A 17,918-nucleotide genomic window follows, 5' to 3' on the forward strand; every position below is an offset into this window, starting at 1 on the left:
TGTGCCCTGTGCCAGCTGTCACCTGTGCCACCCTCATTGCTCTGAGACACCTCTGCACCTTGGGAAGGCGGGCAGGACCTGATGGGCTTCAAATCCTGCCTTGAGATGCCCCAGGGCAGCTTTTGGGACACGCCAAAAAACCCCAAAATCTTTTGGGGTATTCCTGGACAAACCCAGGGAGGAGAGCAGCCATGGGCAGCAGTGCTGAGGCCATGTCCTGCCCTGCTGCCAAGGGGGACGAGTGACACCCCCGAGGTGCTGCCAGTCCCTGCTCCTCTCTCTGAGTCTGGACTGGAGCCATGCTGTGATTCCTGTTACATCCTGTGAAAGAAATATAAAGAGCTGCCAAACAGATTTAGCAGAGGCAGCTCAGCTCTCCCCCAGCCGCTGCAGGGGCTGTGCTGGGAGCTCAGGCAGGAGCCGAATCCTGCGGCTGCTCCAGCCAGGGAGAGCTGGGCTGTGATGCTGCTCTGCTCACCTGCACCTCCAGCATCACGTTGTCACCTCAGATTTCCAGTGCTGGAGTGGAAATCAAATCAAACCGAGCTGCAGACAGATGGAACAGCAGAGGAGGTTGTGGACAGTCACATATTCCGTGGATGTGACCGCCTGGGAGTGAGCCCGTCAGTGATTTGTGGCCAGACACAGGAACAGTCCGCTGTTGTCATCAGACTGAACTTTGTCTGTCCAGATGTTTTAGGGCTGTGTCTCCAGAAAGTGTTTCCCAGTGCCCCCAGGAGCAGGGATTTTGGCTGAACCCACTCCTGCATCCTTCCTGGGGATCACGCAAGAGGCAGTGCCAGGGCAGAGCACCCCAGTCAAGCCCTTGGCTGGTGCAGCACTGGCACTGAGAGGCGCTGGCATGGCAGGGACACAGCTGAGCAGAGCCAGCCAGGCAGGACACCCAGGAGTGCCCAGGAGCCCCCAGGATCTCCCACGGCATCGCAGCAGGAGCTGCTCTCACAGGGCTGAGCTGCTCCCAAAGAGTTAATCCCAGCACTCACTTCTCCAGATCTGCTCCGCTGCATCTTAACAGTGATGGGAGATTAATTATTTTAGCTGCAGAGAGCTGACTAGAACGGGGTTTTGTAGCTAAATATACTCTCTCTTTAGGAACCCATTTAATTTTATGCCCTGATGTAGACGGCTGGGCTGGATGATTGGTGAAGAAAGAAGGAGCTTCTCTTCCCCCTCTTCAATTTGTAGCCTGAAAAGCTGCCAAAACACTCAATTTCCTCTCCCCAGGTAGGCCCTGAGGAGTGAACATCCGAGCTGGAGAGCCTGGGAGAGGCACAGGAGGGATCTTCCTCCGCTCCTTCATCCCTCTGGCTGCCCCATCCCTGGAAGTGTCCAAGGCCAGGTTGGACAGGGCTTGGAGCAACCTGGGCTAGTGGAAGGTGTCCCTGCCCACGGCAAGGGTAGCACTGGATGTTCTTTAAAGTTCTTTCCTAATGAACTTCCAAAGGAAATGAATTCCCCTTGAACCCAGCCTGTTAATTCCTTTCAGCTGGGTCTGTCTGCCTGTGACAAGGCACAGATATGCTTTTCTTATGTTTGATATCATAAAACCCCATGATAAACTCAAATTATTACCTGCATCAAAGTTCCTCTCTCTCTAATGGCTTTGCTCTCCTGTTCCCTGGTCCCTACCAGTCCGGAATATCAGGATAATTCCTGCCCCCAGGAGCTGGGAATGCAGTGGGATCCAGCTGGGACCAGTCAGCACGCGACAGGTCGTGTCACTGCCATGCTGCAAATCTCTTGATTCCTCCATAAATTGGATGAGCCTCTTTAATTCCTCTTCCTCGTTAGCTGCTGCTGCTGCTGCTGCTGCTCCTCCCACATGCCTTCGGGAAGGAGCTGGGCAATTCCCAGCATGAGCTGGGCTCATCCCTGGGGATTTGGGCTGTGCTGGGAGTGACGCTGCAGTGAGAGGGCTGGGGACACACGGGCTGTGGAGCCAGGGCACCGTGGGCAGGTGCCCCAAAGCCACAGGTGCCCGTGCGTGGCCAGAACAGATGCCGGGGAGTCAAAGTCTCATTGATTCCAGCTCCATGAAGCAGCAGTGGGGAGGAAAATCCATTTTCCTCCTAGCTTGGAGAAGTGTGTAATTTGCCGGCATCTGCCAGGCCTGTGTGGATCGTTACAGCAGTTACAGCTCCTCCCAAGCACAGGGAGAAGGGGGAGAGGTTTGCGAGTTTAATTCCCTCATTCCTTGTGGTGTCCTTGCTCCCAAGCCGAGCGAGCCAGGCACAGGCAGCGTGGATTCTCCAGTCAGGCACAAACAGGATCGATTTGCCACTAAATCAGGTTTTCAGGAGTGTTTTGCTGTTGGAATCTTGCCCCCACCTGCAGCAGTGGAGCCTGAACCTCCTGCTCCCACCCAGACCAGGAACCTCCTCGCCCATAGCCGGTTCGGGGAGATTCCCCCCTGTCTCAGCCCAGGGCTGGGACCAAGTGTGGGTGTGGGTGTCTGGTGCCCCCAGGACCATGTCCCAGCCCCGTGTGCACTGCCAGCACAGCAGGTCCCTGAGCCCCTTGGTACAGGCAGCAGGAGCCAGTGAAATCCCTCCCTTCCATCCCTGGAAGTGCCCAAGGCCGGGTTGGATGGGGCTTGGAGCGAGTTTAGTGGAAGCTGTCCCTGCCCATGGCATGGGGCGTGGATGAGGTGATGTTTAAGGTTCCTTGCAGCTCAAACCATTCCAGGATTCGATGATTCCATGATTCTCTGCTCTCTGCCCTTCCCAGCAGAGGCGAGGTTGCCGCTGGGCATGGGAGCTGGGTGGGCAGCGGGAGCAGAGCCTGGTCCTTCCCGGCCATGGCTCCTCGGGCTGGGCACCACTGCCAGCATCCTCACCCAGTAATGAGGGGTTTCCATGGCAACCTTATTTGAGCATCTCGAGTGACACAGATGTAAATTTTAAAATGAAATATTCAGACCACAGTCCTGTGAGCATAAATAAACCCCTGCACACGGGCAATTGAACAGCATTTTAAAGCAGCTCCGAAACTCCCCAGGGCCAGCGGAGTCTCTGTGGCATCGGGAAATTCATGGGAATGGAAAGAAAAGCGTCCTGACCCCTTCCTGCCCCAGGAATCCCAGCACCCAGCTGTATCCCAGCCTGATCCAGAGCGGCATCAAATCAACGAGGTGTGGGTCACACCTGCCCTGCAGAGGATGCGGCGCACAGGGACAGCCCAGGAGGGACAGCCAGGTGCCCCCTGGAATGGGAGGAAAACCGCTCCAAACTTTCTTGGCCTCTGCTGCACGGTCTTCCTGAGCAAAAGCTGGGCATCTTTTTTCTTCTGGATCATCTCCTATAAATTGCTCTTTGGAACAGACCAGGTTTTCCCGTTGCACAGGACAGACCAGAGTCTGGAGGCTCCCAGCATTTCCAGACTGTCGCCAGCACTGGGCAAGACCCAGGGACGGGCACTGCTCCTTCACCCTTGTGCCACAGAGGAGAACGGCTCTCTGTTTTCTCCGACTGCGATGGGAATGTTTGGCTGAAATCCCTCCACAGCCCTCCCGTCCCTGCCTCACCTTTCCCAGGAAAGCGGCGCTGAAACTCCCGGTGCCGCGGGCAGCCCCAGCTCCGGCTGCGCTTCCCGGAGCTCCCACGGGGATGACTCAGCCGGATCGGATTGCTACGGTTTTATTTGCTTAGAGGGGGAGCTGACAGGATGCTCTTGAGGAAAACTTTTTTTTCTTTCCTGTTGGAAAAACTTAATCGGCTGAAATTGTAACTGCAGGAAAACCTGGGATTCACATCTCCTGCCTTAAAGGCTGCATCCGCCTGCGGGGACATTTGGAGAATGAAAGATTGTTTCAATTAAGGTTTTTCTGCTCTTCAAGATTCAAGGCCAAAAGCTTTTAAAATCTTGAACCAAACCAATCACAGCCAAGCGTTTTGATGGATACAACCTGCTTTTTCTCAGATCCTCCTTCCCACTCAAACCCTCTGTTTTCCTCCCTGAGGGTGAAATGTGTGTTGCATGCCCTGGAGGTTGGTGTGGGAAGAGGTGGGAGAGCAGGAGGTGCCCAGGGTGCCCCTTCCCACCCTGGTGATCCAGGGTTACACCAGGACCTGGCCTCGACATCCCTGCTTTATCCAAGATCTGGATCAGCTCTGAATGAACTCATCCCCAGCAGGAGTGATCCCGTTCCTCCCAGAGCGGCTTCTGCCAACCCTCCTGCACCGACCGTGTGGGAATGGGTGACTCCAGGATCTCTGACTGCGTGCAGAGGGTGCTGGGCAGTGCAGGATCAATCCCAGCTCTCCATGAGGGCTTGGATGTGATGCTGGCAGCAGCTCTGGGCAGGAGTAGCACAGCCCAGCACCCATGAACCCTCCTGAGCCCATCACACAGGCAGAGCTGAACACCACCATTAATAGTGCCTGGATCAGCTTTATTCATTTCTGTTACAATCAGATCCTAAACCCTTCCAGAGAGTGATTCCTGAGCTGGAGCGATCCAGCTGCCCTCCCTGGAGCGAGTGCTCACGGCGATACCATCGGCATTAGTAATGGGAGCCGGGATATGGCTACTCCTGCTCCAGCTCTTTCAGGAGCACAGCAGCAAAACGAGGCCTTTGTGGTTATTCCAGCATCCTTTTATCAGGCATTTGCAGCTCCCTAATTCCTCTAAGCCCCTCTGGCTGAGGTATCTCGGCAATCAGGTTTTGCCCGTGCTCTCCAGCCACAGCACCTCTGGAGCAGCACACGCGCCTTGGCCACGGCTGCCCACGGGACACGGGCCTGGCTGGGGGTCCCGGGGACCCTCTCACAAGGGGATGAAGCTTTGGGGCTGGGGAGGATGGGTTTGGTGCTGCCCGGGTGGGCGGGTGCTTGGTGCCCTGCCAACACCCAGTGCTGCGTCTGGGTGAGAGGAGATGCTCCAGGAGCTCCTGCCCTGCCACTCCTCCTGTCCTGCTGCCTCTCCAGAGCCTGGTGCCACCACCCCAGCCCAGGGACGGGGCTGTGCCCCGCTGGCAGCTCCCACACGCAGCCCAGGCTCGGCACTGGCGCTTCCTCCTTGGCTAAGTATAAACCGCGGGGGCTGAGGCTGGTTGGAGACATCCTCCCCGGAGCCCAGCTTCCTGCGCGGTGTTTGCACACAGCCGGCACCAGGCACAGCCCAGAATAGACCTGCAGACGAGCTGTCGTTCTGCGTGAAGGTCGCTTTGTGCTCCAAAGTGTCCCGGCCGTGCCTGGCCCGTGCCGCAGGAGCAGCCGCTGTGCCCACGCTGCCGCGCAGAGCACAGAGCCCCCGGTGCCAAGCTCGGGAGTAGCAAGGGCGGCAGGGCCACCGCGGAGGTTTCCATGGATTTGGAGAAGGCTCTCCAGTGCCGAACCGCCTGCGGAGAGCTCCTGATCGAGATACAAGATAAACCCCTTGTTCATCTCAATAGCGTTTATTTCCTCCAGAGCTGCTTTAGCAGATTAGATCAAGGTCAAACGTGACCGTTTCTCTTCCAGCAGCTCTGAATGGATCACTTGTGCGGAGCAGGATGGGTTTCAGCAGCTGGGGAGGGTCCTGCTCTGCCGGCTCTGGCCTCAGCCCAGCCCCCTATGGGTCCATGATCTCCCCATGGGCCTTGGAGGTGGCAGAACGGCTGTTGGAATTCAGATCAGTGTGGAAAGGATCTTTCCAAAGCCCACCCTGGAAACCCACTTCAGTCCTTCCTTAAGGATGAGGATACTCGGTTCTGCTTCCCAAGATGGGCTCCAGGCAGGAATGAGTGGGCAGGGGGCTACACTGGGGCTGTGGGGGCAGCACCGGGGTCCATGGGGAGGGAGCAGGGTCTGGCAGCCCAGGGAGGTGCTGGAGCACAGCTCGGGTTTGGGGGCGGTGATCAGTCAGGAGCTGAGATCGACAACCAATTCTCTTTCTGATAACGAGGAATAAGCCCTTATTGATCCCCGATGCTGGGGCCGTGTGCCTCCCCCTCCCCTGCTCCAGCCTGGCTGTGTTCCGCCCTCTCCCGCTCCCCTGGAATGCGCATTTGCCCTTTACAAACTGCGGCGTGTTTAGTGTCTCATTAAGGAGTCGCTTTACAGAGTGTTTTATTTCATGCTTTGTTAAGGACAGAATCAAGTAAATGCATCCTGGCAAAGGATCTAATAAGGAATTAGTCAGCTTTCCGAAAGCAGAAAATATGGTTTAAAGGCACAATCCATTAAGAATTAGGGTTCACATGACAAATAACCCGGGGATCCTGGGTTGGTGGTTTTGGGAACACATCAGGTTTAATCCTTGGCTGTCCTGCTGTGAGCCGGTGTCCCAGCATGTCCCAGTGTGTCCCAGCGTGTCCCAGCATGTCCCAGCGTGTCCCAGGGTGTCCCAGAGTGTCCCAGCATGTCCCACTGGCCAGTGAGCCCCCTCCCCTCCCAGGCCTGCGCTGCCTCCCCTCTGTCCGAGAGCCCCATCTTCTCCTGTCATGGACAAAACCTTTTGCTGCAGATCCCTAAAACTGTCACCTGGGCCATGGGAGAGCAACCACTGACTGCTCATCCCGGGCTTGGGATGTGAGAGGACGAGAAGAGCCCACAAGAGCCCTGCAAAATTTCTCAGGGAAGGAGAGCTGCCACTGGCATGGCCTTGGGGATGTTTCCCCCCAACAGCCCATGGCAGGGTGCCCATGGAGGCCAGGATCAGCCCAGGGTGGGATGGAGAAGGAAGCAGAGACATCGAAAAACAAGCAGAGGGTGTGGAAGCTCCCTGTCTGCCCCCCTAGAAGTGTGGGGACATCGAGGCACCCAACCTTCCTGGAGGGAGATTATTCAGAGCCGACACAAGCTGGTGTTTGCAGATGATGTGTGTGAAATGTCTCCTAATGTGCTCAGGGAATCGGTGATGGATTTGCTGAACCACTTGCTAATTAAGGAATTAATGCTTTAACTTGTGGGAAACATCAGGAGAGGCCAGGAAGCCCTCGGGGGCCGGGACAGGTTTGCTGGTGGTTGCAGCAGGGTGGTTGCAGCAGGGTGCAGTGGCTTGGGGCAGGCACAGCTCTGATGTGTGAAACGTCTCCTAATGTGCTCAGGGAATCGGTGATGGATTTGCTGAACCACTTGCTAATTAAGGAATTAATGCTTTAACTTGTGGGAAACATCAGGAGAGGCCAGGAAGCCCTCGGGGGCCGGGACAGGTTTGCTGGTGGTTGCAGCAGGGTGGTTGCAGCAGGGTGCAGTGGCTTGGGGCAGGCACAGCTCTGTCCCCGGCTATCCCAGGGGTAAAGGACCAGCCCAGGCACCAGGAGAGTGTCCAAGGACTCTCCTGGACCAAGGACCAGTGCAAGGGACTGCCAGAGTTTTGCAGCTCCATCCTTCAGGCTAATTCACAAGCCTTTGCCTGTTGTGTTCCTTATCTTTGGTTCTTGCCAGAAACTGCTTCTATTTTCCAGAAGATGGAGCAAATTCAGTTTTCAGTGCTGCTCGGTCCCTCTGCATGGGCTGCTCGTGCCATCCCTCAGCTCCCCTAGCCAGTGTCACCCAGCAGTGTCCCTGTGTTTCAGGATTCACATCCAAAAGCTCCTTTTTTTTCCTTTCCCCCTTTTGATTCCAGTCCGACCATAATGAGCAGAATTTGAAACAGAAATCATCAAGTTAAATGTGACCCAAGAGTTGTGCTTTTGTTTAAAGCACCCGTACAACCGAGGTGAGCTGAGGTTTATCAGGAATCTGCTTGGGAAGGAAACCTGGACTGCTGCTCCAGCCCCCATCCCATGGGGAGCTGGTACCGTGGTGCACACACATCCTGGCTGCCACCACGGGCACGTCACAGCAGCTCGAGCTGCTTTAGGGGTCAGTCAGTGCCTTCGTGTGCAGCCACAAAGGGGAGCACGAACCCGGGCAGCCCCAAGCCAGCAGTGGGGCTGGGGGCTTGCAGACCCACCATGCCCACACAGGGACAGGGACCCTGCATTCTGGGGGCTCCAAACCCTCCCAGGGGAGCTGAGGGGGCTGGAATTATGGTCTTTAAGTACCATGCATTAAGCGCTTTCCCTGGCAACTGCTGTTTCCATGGAAAGCGTTGACTCTCGGGCTCTTGGAGCTCTTTGAGGCATCTCACAGAGCTCACGGCGAATTCCAGCCCATGGATCACAGCCCGGTCACCTCGGGGTGCTGGATAAATCTGTATTTATGCAATTACTCCCCTGGCCAGAGCGGTGCTGGGCAGCTTTGGTCACTCGCTCTTTCCTGCCATCCCTGTTCCCAACAAATGTTGGGTTGGGTTTGCCCAACACGACGGTGCCTGAGGGGGCTCTGCCAAGGCGGGTGTGTTGTGCTGTGGGGGCCGGTTGTTCCTTCTTCGGGAAGTGGTGGGTGTTCCTTCAGCCACAGCTTCCTGGGGGCTGATTTCACGCCAGCAGCACAGCTCTAATTTCATGCCCAGCTTTGCCCAAATCCCACTTTTCCCTGTTTTTTTTCAGACAGCGGATCGGGGGCAGCGCTGGTGCCGGCCAGCCCGGACCCTCTCACTGCAGATGAGCCAGTGGAGAAGACGGGCGGTGGGGCTGCAGAGCTCGGGCACAGCACGGGTTTGACTGGTGGCGCTGAGGATTTTGGGCATGTTGTGGGCTCAGACCCTGGAGCCGGGCAGCTGGGGCAGGGCACTGCCCTCAACCTGCTGCCAGCCCCGGAGGACGGTGCCGCGCCGGCGGAGGAGACCACGCAGCTGCTGCAGAGCCACGTCCTGCCTATGGCCACCGCTGCCCCCAGACCCGATGCCAGACAAACTTCCCCTGTTAAGAAAAAGCCACCGACTCCAAAGCAAGTAAATACAGGAAGGAAGCACCCAAGGCTGAAGCCCACCCTGGCAGGGCCCCCCGGAGCTGCCTCTCCAGCCAGCCCACGGAGCTCCAGGCTCCCCACGGCCACCCAGGAGCTGCGGGTGCCAGCAGAGGACACGGAGCGGAGCCCCCCCGAGCTGCCCTGGGGGGACCAGACGACCACCAGCCGCCCCATGCTGCAAATGTCCCCTTCCACGCTGCCCCCAGCGCTCCCTGACAGCACGGGGGATGCCGGAGAGGCTCCGACCGCGGCTCCCGCTGGCGCTGCCGTTATCCCAACAAACAGCGCGGACAGGGACGCGCACGGCTCCGCGTCGGAGGAGAGCCAGGAAACCACCACGTCCACCATCGTCACCACCACCGTCACAACCACGGAGCCCACCCCGGGTGAGCTGAGCTGAGCACGGGGCTATGGCACTGGTGGGGAGCATGTCTGGGTTTAGGCAGCCCCCCAAAATCAGGTCACCACCCAGGTTTGGGGGCTGCCTAAAATCTTCTGCTCTGCGTGCACTTCATGGTTGGAGGGATGAAATATTTCTCCAATGAGGAAAGGTTGGGAGAGGTGGAAGAAGATTCCAGGGAGAGCTTAGAGAGCCCCTTCCAGTTCCTAAAGGGGCTTCAAGAGAGCTCAAAAGGGACTTGGGACAAGGGCCTGGAGTGACGGGACAAGGGGAAATGGTTTCCCAGTGCCAGAGAGCAGGGTTAGATGGGATATTGGGAAGAAATTCTTCCCTATGAGGGTGGGGAGGCCCTGGCACAGGATGCCCAGAGAAGCTGTGGCTGCCCCTGGATCCCCAGAAGTGTCCAAGGCCAGGTTGGATGGGGCTTGGAGCAACCTGGGCTAGTGGAAGGTGTCCCTGCCCATGGCCAGGGGTGGAAAAAAACGGGCTTTAATTTCCCTTCCCACCCAAACCACTCTGGGATTCTGTGATTCCATGGGGTCACCGATGGAGCAGGGATTGGGATGCTGGGTTTTGGGGAGTGGGAGAGAAGTGCCAGGTGGCTGTCCCTCGGTGTGACCCGGCTGTGTGTCCCCCCAGTGCTCTGCAGCATGAGCTTCCATGACCCCGAGGGCTACATCGACTCCACGGATTATCCCCCGCTGCCCCTGCACGGGTACCTGCAGTGCACCTACAACGTCACCGTCTACACCGGCTACGGCGTCGAGCTCCAGGTGAGCTGTGCCTTGGGGGGCATCCCCACAGCCAGACCCCCCTGGTCACGGCAGCAAATGATGCCAAGCGCCCACAGCCTTGGGCATCTCTGCCCACTTGATAAAACAACCCCTTTCCAGGGAAAAAGTAGATTTTTCTGAGCTCTTGTAATAAATGAACTCTGGGATGGAGCTGGAACATCCTGAATGTCAGGGATGACCAAACCTTTTAAATGTCATGCAATTAATTCAGCCAAGAGGCACTGGCAGCAGGTTGTGAAAATGGCACTTGATGGGAAGGGGCCACCAGCCCCCTGCTCTCTGCACCCCTCATTTGCTGGGAGGGGTTTGGGTGGCCCCAAGGGTGCTGGAAGCCCAGGAGGGCAGCCCAGGTTCCCTCTCTGGTGGGTGCAGGTGCTCAGCAAACGCCCACTCCTCAGAGCAGGGGGTCTCACCCAGGCTGATGTGCGCCATCAGCTCCCCCCAAAATGAGCATCCCTCAGCCTGGCGAGGCAGCGAGCAGGGCAGGGGCCTCTGCACATTCCAAACTCTCTCTGGGTCAAACCATCCCAGGATGCCCATGCTCCCTGCAATCCTTTCTTTTTGCGTTTTCTCCACGTCACCATTTGCATGCCATGAAAATCCCTCCACTTTGAATTTGTGTGATTGAAAGTGAGCATTAAAAGGAGCAGGAGTTCCAGCGGGGTTGCCCCCACTGTCCCCCTGGTGGGTGCAGGCAAGGGCTGGCCCCAGGGCACGAGGCCGCTGTGGCTGGCAGCCCTGGTGGGGAGGTTGCCCTGGGAGCAGCAGTGGTGCAGGTTGAGCACTGGGGAGTCTGAGCGGCTCAGTCACTTTTCCAAGGCAGTGGAAAAGTAACTGGACACGGCAACTGTCTCCTCAGATCCACGGGGTGCTGAAGACAGGCTGCTCTGCTGTAAATTCGCCTCTGTCCTTAATCCATCAGGTGACACCGCTGCTGACCTCACTCCTTTGCGAGCTGAGGTTTTAATGGAGCATAAAATTGGCCTCTCCACCCCCCCAAGCTTTGCATTTCGCTTTGCTGATGCTTCGGAGCATTTCAGACAAATTAAATCACAACAGCAGGTCGGTGCTGGTGGAGTATGCCTTCATCTGCAGCTGGCAGTGCCCTGTGCTGCAGCACCGCGGGCTCGGGGCTCAGAGGTGAATTCCAAAGGGAAGGCTCTGGATAAACCAGGGTGTGGGGTTTGGGGTCCCATCAGAGGGGTTTGGATTTGATTCCCAGCTCCTCTAGCAGGGAGGTGCTGCCTCTTACCCTGGGAATCTCATTAAAGGCATCTGCAAGAGCAAAGAGAAGCCCCTGGCACAGGAACCCCTGCGTGGGCAGTCACCTCTCACTGCAGGGGCTGTGGGACAGCCTGGCGGCGGCCAAAATGCCTGCAGCATTCCAGCCCTGCCCAGAACTGCTCCTGCCGGCACTGGGAGCCATTCAGGAGGACACAGGGACCCTCCACTTCCTTTGGAGCCAGACCCCCACTCACTGCAGGGAAATCTGCCCTTGGGGAGGAGTGGACACAAAGCCTGGATGTCAGGCATGGTCCTGGGAAAGGCCGGGAGCTGCCCCGGGCTGTGTGAGAGCTCAGGGTCCCTGCTCAGCTCACTGCCCACCCCTGCACCCCTCACAGCATCCCAGGGAGGGCTGTGTCCCTGCCTGTGCCACGGCAGCCCTGGGAGCTGGGAGCAGCCAGCTCTCCGAATGCGTCGTGGACTTCTATTTATTTTTAAAATTCTTGAATCTTCTTGTCAGGAAATAGAATTTCCCTAAAGAGGCTTTCCAGTGGGTGAGCGAGGCTGGCAGCCTGACTCGAGGATCCCTCCTGCTTTCCCCAGGCTCTGGAGGAGCTGCTGCCGGTGCAGGCTGTGATTGAAGTCCAAGCCCATGCTCCCAGCCCCTGGCAGGAGCTCGCACATATGGTCCCTCTCGCTGGGCTGATGGTCCCTGGCATGGGGCCACAGCATATTCTGAGCTCGCTGGTTACTCCAGGCTCCTCTGGGAGTGCCAGCCTGGTGCTGGCACAGGGAATGGCGCTCGTGGTGACACCCTGCTCCTCAAGGCTTTACCGAGGGTAGCTGATGGTGGAGCCGAGGGGGTGCCCCGTGACACCCAGCACTGATCCCCAGCCTCCTCCCTTCTGCAGAGCTCTGCCTGCTCCAGCTGCTCCCCTGAATCCCCTTCCCAATTTCCTGGAGTGATTTGGCTCCGTGTCATGTGCGTGGTGCCACCATCAGTGGAGGGAGCCAGCTGGGGAACAGGTTTGGCTTGAAGGGATTGCAGAACAAAATCTGCTAGAAACACCTTGGAAAAATCCCCTTTGCGGGGATCCAGACCCAGCTGGGGAAGCAAAGCTCTGTCCCAGTGGGAGCTGGGGGGAATTGTTGGCGTTTTATGGAGCCCACTTAGATCCCTGGACTCCAAATAATTCACCCAAATAACGCCTAATTCATCCCATTTTTTAATAATTAGATCTGAGCCATCCCAGCAGCCGCAGTGTGTGCTGGCCATGCTGGGGAGGCACTTTTTTGGGACAACATCTGGAAAAGAAGAAATGACCCAGGGCAGCTTGGGGACCAGAGTTGCACTTGGCCCATGCTCCTGACAATGCTTTTCCCTGCCAGGACCCAGCTGCAAAATAAGGCACAATCAGCTCCTCTTGGATTGAAACACGGGCTGGGGTCAACTCAGGCACGCTCTGAACCAGCCTGGGGATGTTAATTCAGCTTTGCAGCGAGGAATGGGCTTTTCCAGGGATTTTCCTTCGTGAGCAGGCTCAGGGTGCTGAGGGCTGAGGGTGGCTCCATGCAGTGCCCTTGGAGCCAGGCACATCCTGGCCCTGTGTGCCAGGGGGAGGTGGGCACGGTGGTGACAACAGCCACAAATCCCTCCAGTCACAACATCGTCGGGAGCGCTCCCAATCACGGCTGGGCTGGTGCTAAATATAGAGCCCCGGGCCTCACACACTCAGGGAAACAAACGGTCTGATGAGCATCTTTCTGCTGAAATACGAGCCCATTTATTAAGCTAAATGGACGTGAAATGTAAATGTGAGGTTACTGCTCAGCTCTTTCCAAATAATAATTAAAGCCTTTTGGAACTACTCATTAGATGCACTATGTGGCTCCCCGTGCACTCCCCGGTGGGGTGAGGCATCCTGGGGAAGATTCCTGGAGCACGGGGTGGGTGGTGAGCACCAAACCCTGAGGAGTGCCCTGGTTTGGTGGCAGCACTGTGCTGGTGTGATGCTCTGCGGGTCTGTGTGACAGGGCTAGGATGTGACCACTGGGGCCCCCACCCTGCCCCCACAGCTCACAGGGCTCTGCTCCCCGCAGGTGAAGAGCGTGAACCTGTCGGATGGGGAGGTGCTGTCCATCCGCGGCGTGGACGGCGACGCCCTGGTGGTCTTGGCCAACCAGACCCTGCTGGTGGAGGGCCAGGTGATCCGCAGCCCCACCAACACCATCTCCGTCTACTTCCGCACCTTCCAGGACGACGTGGTGGGGACCTTCCAGCTCCACTACCAGGGTGGGTGTGTCCCCGACACGGGTGGGAGGATGGTGGACTGTGCCCTCACAGATCAGCCACGCTCCTGTTTCACCCTCTGCCCGTGCCCAGAGCATCGCCTGGGGTGGGTTGAGGTGTTGTGCCCAAGGTGGAGGGTTCAATGTACCCAGATGTCCCCAACCCCGGTGCTGGCTGTGCCACTCATACTCGCCTTGCCCTGTTTCTGTCCCCGTGCAGCAGCTCCTCCTGCACACACTCACACTGCCAGTCTATTTTTTACCTCGAAGAGCTGTAAAAAATAAATGAGTTCCAGCAAATTATTTTTAAAATAGAAACTGGGTCTGGGCAAGAGCAGTAACAGGTGGGGAAGCAGCAGCAGGGGGGGGTTGGTGGTGCTCTGCCGTTGGTCTGTGTGACATGCGGGCACATCCAGCATGTCCCCACGGGGTGGCTGGGAGCAGCTGAGCCCTGAGCTCCCAACGTGTGCCTGTTCCAGTGTTTATGCTGAGCTGCAACTTCCCACGGAGACCTGACTTCGGAGACGTGATGGTGATGGATCTGCACTCGGGTGGCATTGCTCACTTCCACTGTCACCTGGGCTACGAGCTGCAGGGCCCCCGCATGCTGACCTGCATCAACGCGTCCCGGCCGCACTGGAGCAACCCCGAGCCCATCTGCTCAGGTACCTGCACATCCCAGCCCCAGGGGTATGGAAAATGGGGCTCTGCTGAGGAACACATGAGTCCCTTTCTTTGCCCTGTGAGATGAATGTGGTCCTGGGAGGGGGTGAGAGTGATGCCCAGTCCTGCACAGAGCACGGCCTGAGGTGATCAGGCAGTGATAGCAGAATCTGTCCCCTCGTTAGGCAGCAAAAGGAAAGGAAATGAAGATTTTATGGGCGTGTGTGAGTATAAACACACATTTGTGAGGATAAATATGTACAGACAGAGCAAAGCAGAGCCAGACAAGAGCTTTGTGCACTGGGGACTCTGAGGAGAGCTGGGCAGAGAGGAGCACAGATGCCACCGTCCCCATGCCCATCCCAGCGGGGCTGTGCTCTGTGTTGCAGCTCCCTGTGGAGGGACAGTCCACAATGCCACCATCGGCCGCGTGCTGTCCCCCAGCTACAGCGGGAACCAGTCTGGCAGCATGTACTGCGTGTGGGCCATCGGGGCCCCCCCGGGCCAGAAGCTGCACCTGCACTTCGAGAAGCTCCTGCTGACCGAGAAGGACAGGTGAGGAGGATCCAGGAGCTGTTTCCCCACAGCCCTGGGACTGCAGAGAGCTTCCAGGGGATTCCAGGGGGCTTCTTCTGCATAAGTGAGGAGCAGGGCCTTTTGTTGGGTGCTAAATATAGAAAAATGGAATTATTTGGGTTGGAAAAGCCCACTAATGTCATTGAGTTCAACTGTTCCCCAGCACTGCTAAGGCCACCACTAAACCATGTCTCCACGTGCCACATTTACATGGCTGTTTAACCCCTCCAGGGATGGCGACTCCACCACTGCCCTTGGCAGCTGTTTCTATGCTTGACAGCCCTTTTGGGGAAGAAATTTTCCCTGATATCCAGTCTAAACCTCCCCTGACACAAGCCATTTTCTCTTGTCCTGTCTTTTGCTCCCTGGGAGCAGAGCCTGACCCCCCTCGGCTGCCTCCTCCTGTCAGGGAGTTGTGCAGAGCCACAAGGTCCCCCCTGAGCCTCCTTTGCTCCAGGCTGAGCCCCTTTCCCAGCTCCTTCAGCCACTCCTGGTACTCCAGACCCTTCCCCAGCTCCATTCCCTTTCCTGGACACGCTCCAGCCCCTCCACGTCTGTCTTGGAGAGAAGAGCTCAGAATATACCAAACTTTGGAAGCTCCCAGCTGGTCCCAGCTGCTCCACCTCACCCGCCCTGTGTCCGGGTGGGACTCAGGGACGCTGTCCCGAGTGACATTCCCTGTTGCCCTGCAGGATGGTGGTGTACAGCGGGGACACCAACCGCTCGGCCGTGCTCTACGACTCCCTGCGCGCCGACAGCGTCCCCTTCGAGGGCGTCATCAGCGACGGCTCCTCCATCAGGATCGACTTCCTCGCCGAGGAGCCCGCGGCCGCCACGGCCTTCAACATCCGCTTCGAAGGTGCTGTGTCCCCATGGTGGGACACGAGGGCAGTGCCCGGCTCAGCCAGGACACCCAGCCCCAGGGGGCAGCTACAGACTCGTGGCTGCAGGAAGGGTCCCGGCTGTCCCCAGCACAGGCAGTCCTGGTGCCCGTCTGTAGCTCCCGTTGTCATTTAAGTGGATCCCACTGCAGGATCGTTCCCACAGGACCCCTATGGCCCTGAGCAGGCTCAGTAACTCAGAGCAATCCCAGGGTGGATGGCTTGGCATCTCCAGCTTGGGAAACACGGCCTGGCACATCCCTAGAGCTGATCCACCACCACGGGAGTGGGGTTTGGTTAGGCCTGCATGGCTCAGAACAGATAAATTGTTGTTAATCCTAATTGCTTGTAAAACACTCCGTGGAAGAGGCCATCCATGCGGGTGGGGATGCAGGGGTCAGGTTCTCATGGGGACAGCAGCAGGGCCTGGGGGTCACCCAGGGAAGCTCAGGGAGCAGGGAGAAGCTCCATGTCCCTACAGCTAACGGGGTTCTCTTCCAGCCTTCGAGCGCGGCCACTGCTACGAACCCTACATCCAGAACGGGAACTTCACCACCTCCGACCCCACCTACAACCTGGGCACCACCGTGGAGTTCACCTGTGACCCTGGGCACTCCCTGGAGCAGGGCCCTGCCATCATCGAGTGCATCAACATGCGGGACCCCTACTGGAATGACACGGAGCCGCTGTGCCGAGGTCAGTCCTGCCCCTGGGCCATGCTGGGTGTGGGGTGAGCACCCCTGGGCCCCCGCTGAGCCCTGCCCACCCCTTTCCCCCACAGCCACATGTGGAGGGGAGCTGACTGCCATGGCCGGGGTGATCCTGTCCCCCAACTGGCCGGAGCCCTACACGGAGGGGGAGGATTGCATCTGGAGGATCCACGTGGGCGAGGAGAAGCGGCTCTTCCTGGACATCCAGCTGTGAGTAGCCCAGGACCCCAGTGTCTGCCTCTGCCCTGCTTTGCTGCAGTATCCCGCTCTCCTCTCCCGAGGGATCTGCGCCACAATGGAATCACAGAATCCCAGAATGGTTTGGGTTGGAGGGACCTTACAGCTGATCTCCCATGGGCAGGGACACCTTCCACTGTCCCAGGTTGCTCCAAGCCCCGTCCAGCCTGGCCTTGGACACTTCCAGGGATCCAGGGGCAGCCACAGCTTCTCTGGGCACCCTGTGCCAGGGCCTCACCTCCCTCACAGGGAAGAGCCTTGCCATGTCCTGTTCTCCCCCTCAGAGCTTCCATAATCCCCTTTGATGCACTTGGCACCCTGGGCAGGACTGAATGGTGCTCCCTGAGTGCAAAGCACCATTACACCATCCACAGCAGCAATTAATCGCTGCTCCAGTGGCTTTGGAATTCTCCACGGGGAGTGGTGCCACGGCAGAATGTGGCCATGTGCTACTGGGGTGACACCCAGCACGTCAGGAGCTGGGTCACATGGGGTTAGGAGAGCCTGGGGGCATCAGTGAGATGGAAACAGCTTGATCTTTGGGATGGATGTGAAATACAGGCAGTAAGGGAGTGGAGCCACCCAGAAAGCCCAGGTTAAAATTGCCGGGGTCAGAAGGGAATAGGATCCAATGTCAGATTGGGAGCTCTTGGCATGGTAATGCTGCTGCTGCAGCGGGAGCCTCCTTTGATGCTATTTTGGGTTTTCAAGAGGAGGACGTGTTTCAAGTAGAGGCTTAGAGTCATAAAGATTTTAAAGCTCCCCATAAATTCCCAAGTCGGAGCTCCCAGCACACCTCTTCCAGCTCCGTGGGGTGCTCGGGCTGAGCAGAACTGGAGGCCAAGTGATTTGAAATCATCAGGCATAAATGTCACTGAGAAAATCGTGTTTGACAGAAAGCAGAGATTTACTACAAATGTCAGCTTGCCATGGGGATTAGCTGGGCTCCCTCCAAGAACATTCCTAAAAAAACGTTTGGGGATCAGCTCAAGTGTCTCCTGTGGGGCTGGGAGCATCCTGGTGCTCTCCTCTAGCCTTCTTGCCCCTGGGCAAGGGGAGGAGGGTTGTCCCTGTCCCAGTCCCTCCTGTGCCACCAGGCAGCAGCGCACTGGTGCCGGCCGTGCTCTCAGCCCTGGGGAGCCTTGCTGGGACACGGACACGGCAGCACAGCGAGCAGGGAAGGGGTGTCAGTGCCCACCCTTGGGGTTGATGTGGTCGTTCACCCACTCTGCCAGCCCCGGGCACCCAGAGAACCCTCCCATCACCAGAGCCGTGGCGTGTGCATCCATCCCCTGCCCTTGGCCTTGGAGCGGGGGGAGAGGAACGAGGTCCCCCATCCCCTTTCG

General features: G+C 57.8%; 1 protein-coding gene across 1 annotated transcript in view; it reads left to right on the top strand.

Moving 5' to 3' along the window:
- Positions 1–8,388: 8,388 nt before the first annotated feature.
- SEZ6L (seizure related 6 homolog like) overlaps positions 8,389–17,918 on the top strand; it is a gene marked incomplete at its 5' end in the record, with an annotated part of 14,784 nt that continues 5,254 nt past the window's right edge. Inside the window, 8 exons of the mRNA XM_017734727.1 lie at positions 8,389–9,184; positions 9,838–9,971; positions 13,317–13,509; positions 13,985–14,170; positions 14,558–14,723; positions 15,437–15,603; positions 16,127–16,321; positions 16,407–16,545. Coding sequence (XP_017590216.1) covers positions 8,389–9,184; positions 9,838–9,971; positions 13,317–13,509; positions 13,985–14,170; positions 14,558–14,723; positions 15,437–15,603; positions 16,127–16,321; positions 16,407–16,545 — 1,976 coding nt within the window. The remainder of the gene's footprint in view (positions 9,185–9,837; positions 9,972–13,316; positions 13,510–13,984; positions 14,171–14,557; positions 14,724–15,436; positions 15,604–16,126; positions 16,322–16,406; positions 16,546–17,918) is intronic.

The sequence above is a fragment of the Corvus brachyrhynchos genome, unplaced genomic scaffold (assembly GCF_000691975.1).
Source record: "Corvus brachyrhynchos isolate BGI_N302 unplaced genomic scaffold, ASM69197v1 scaffold114, whole genome shotgun sequence".
NCBI classification, from domain to species: Eukaryota; Metazoa; Chordata; class Aves; order Passeriformes; family Corvidae; genus Corvus; species Corvus brachyrhynchos.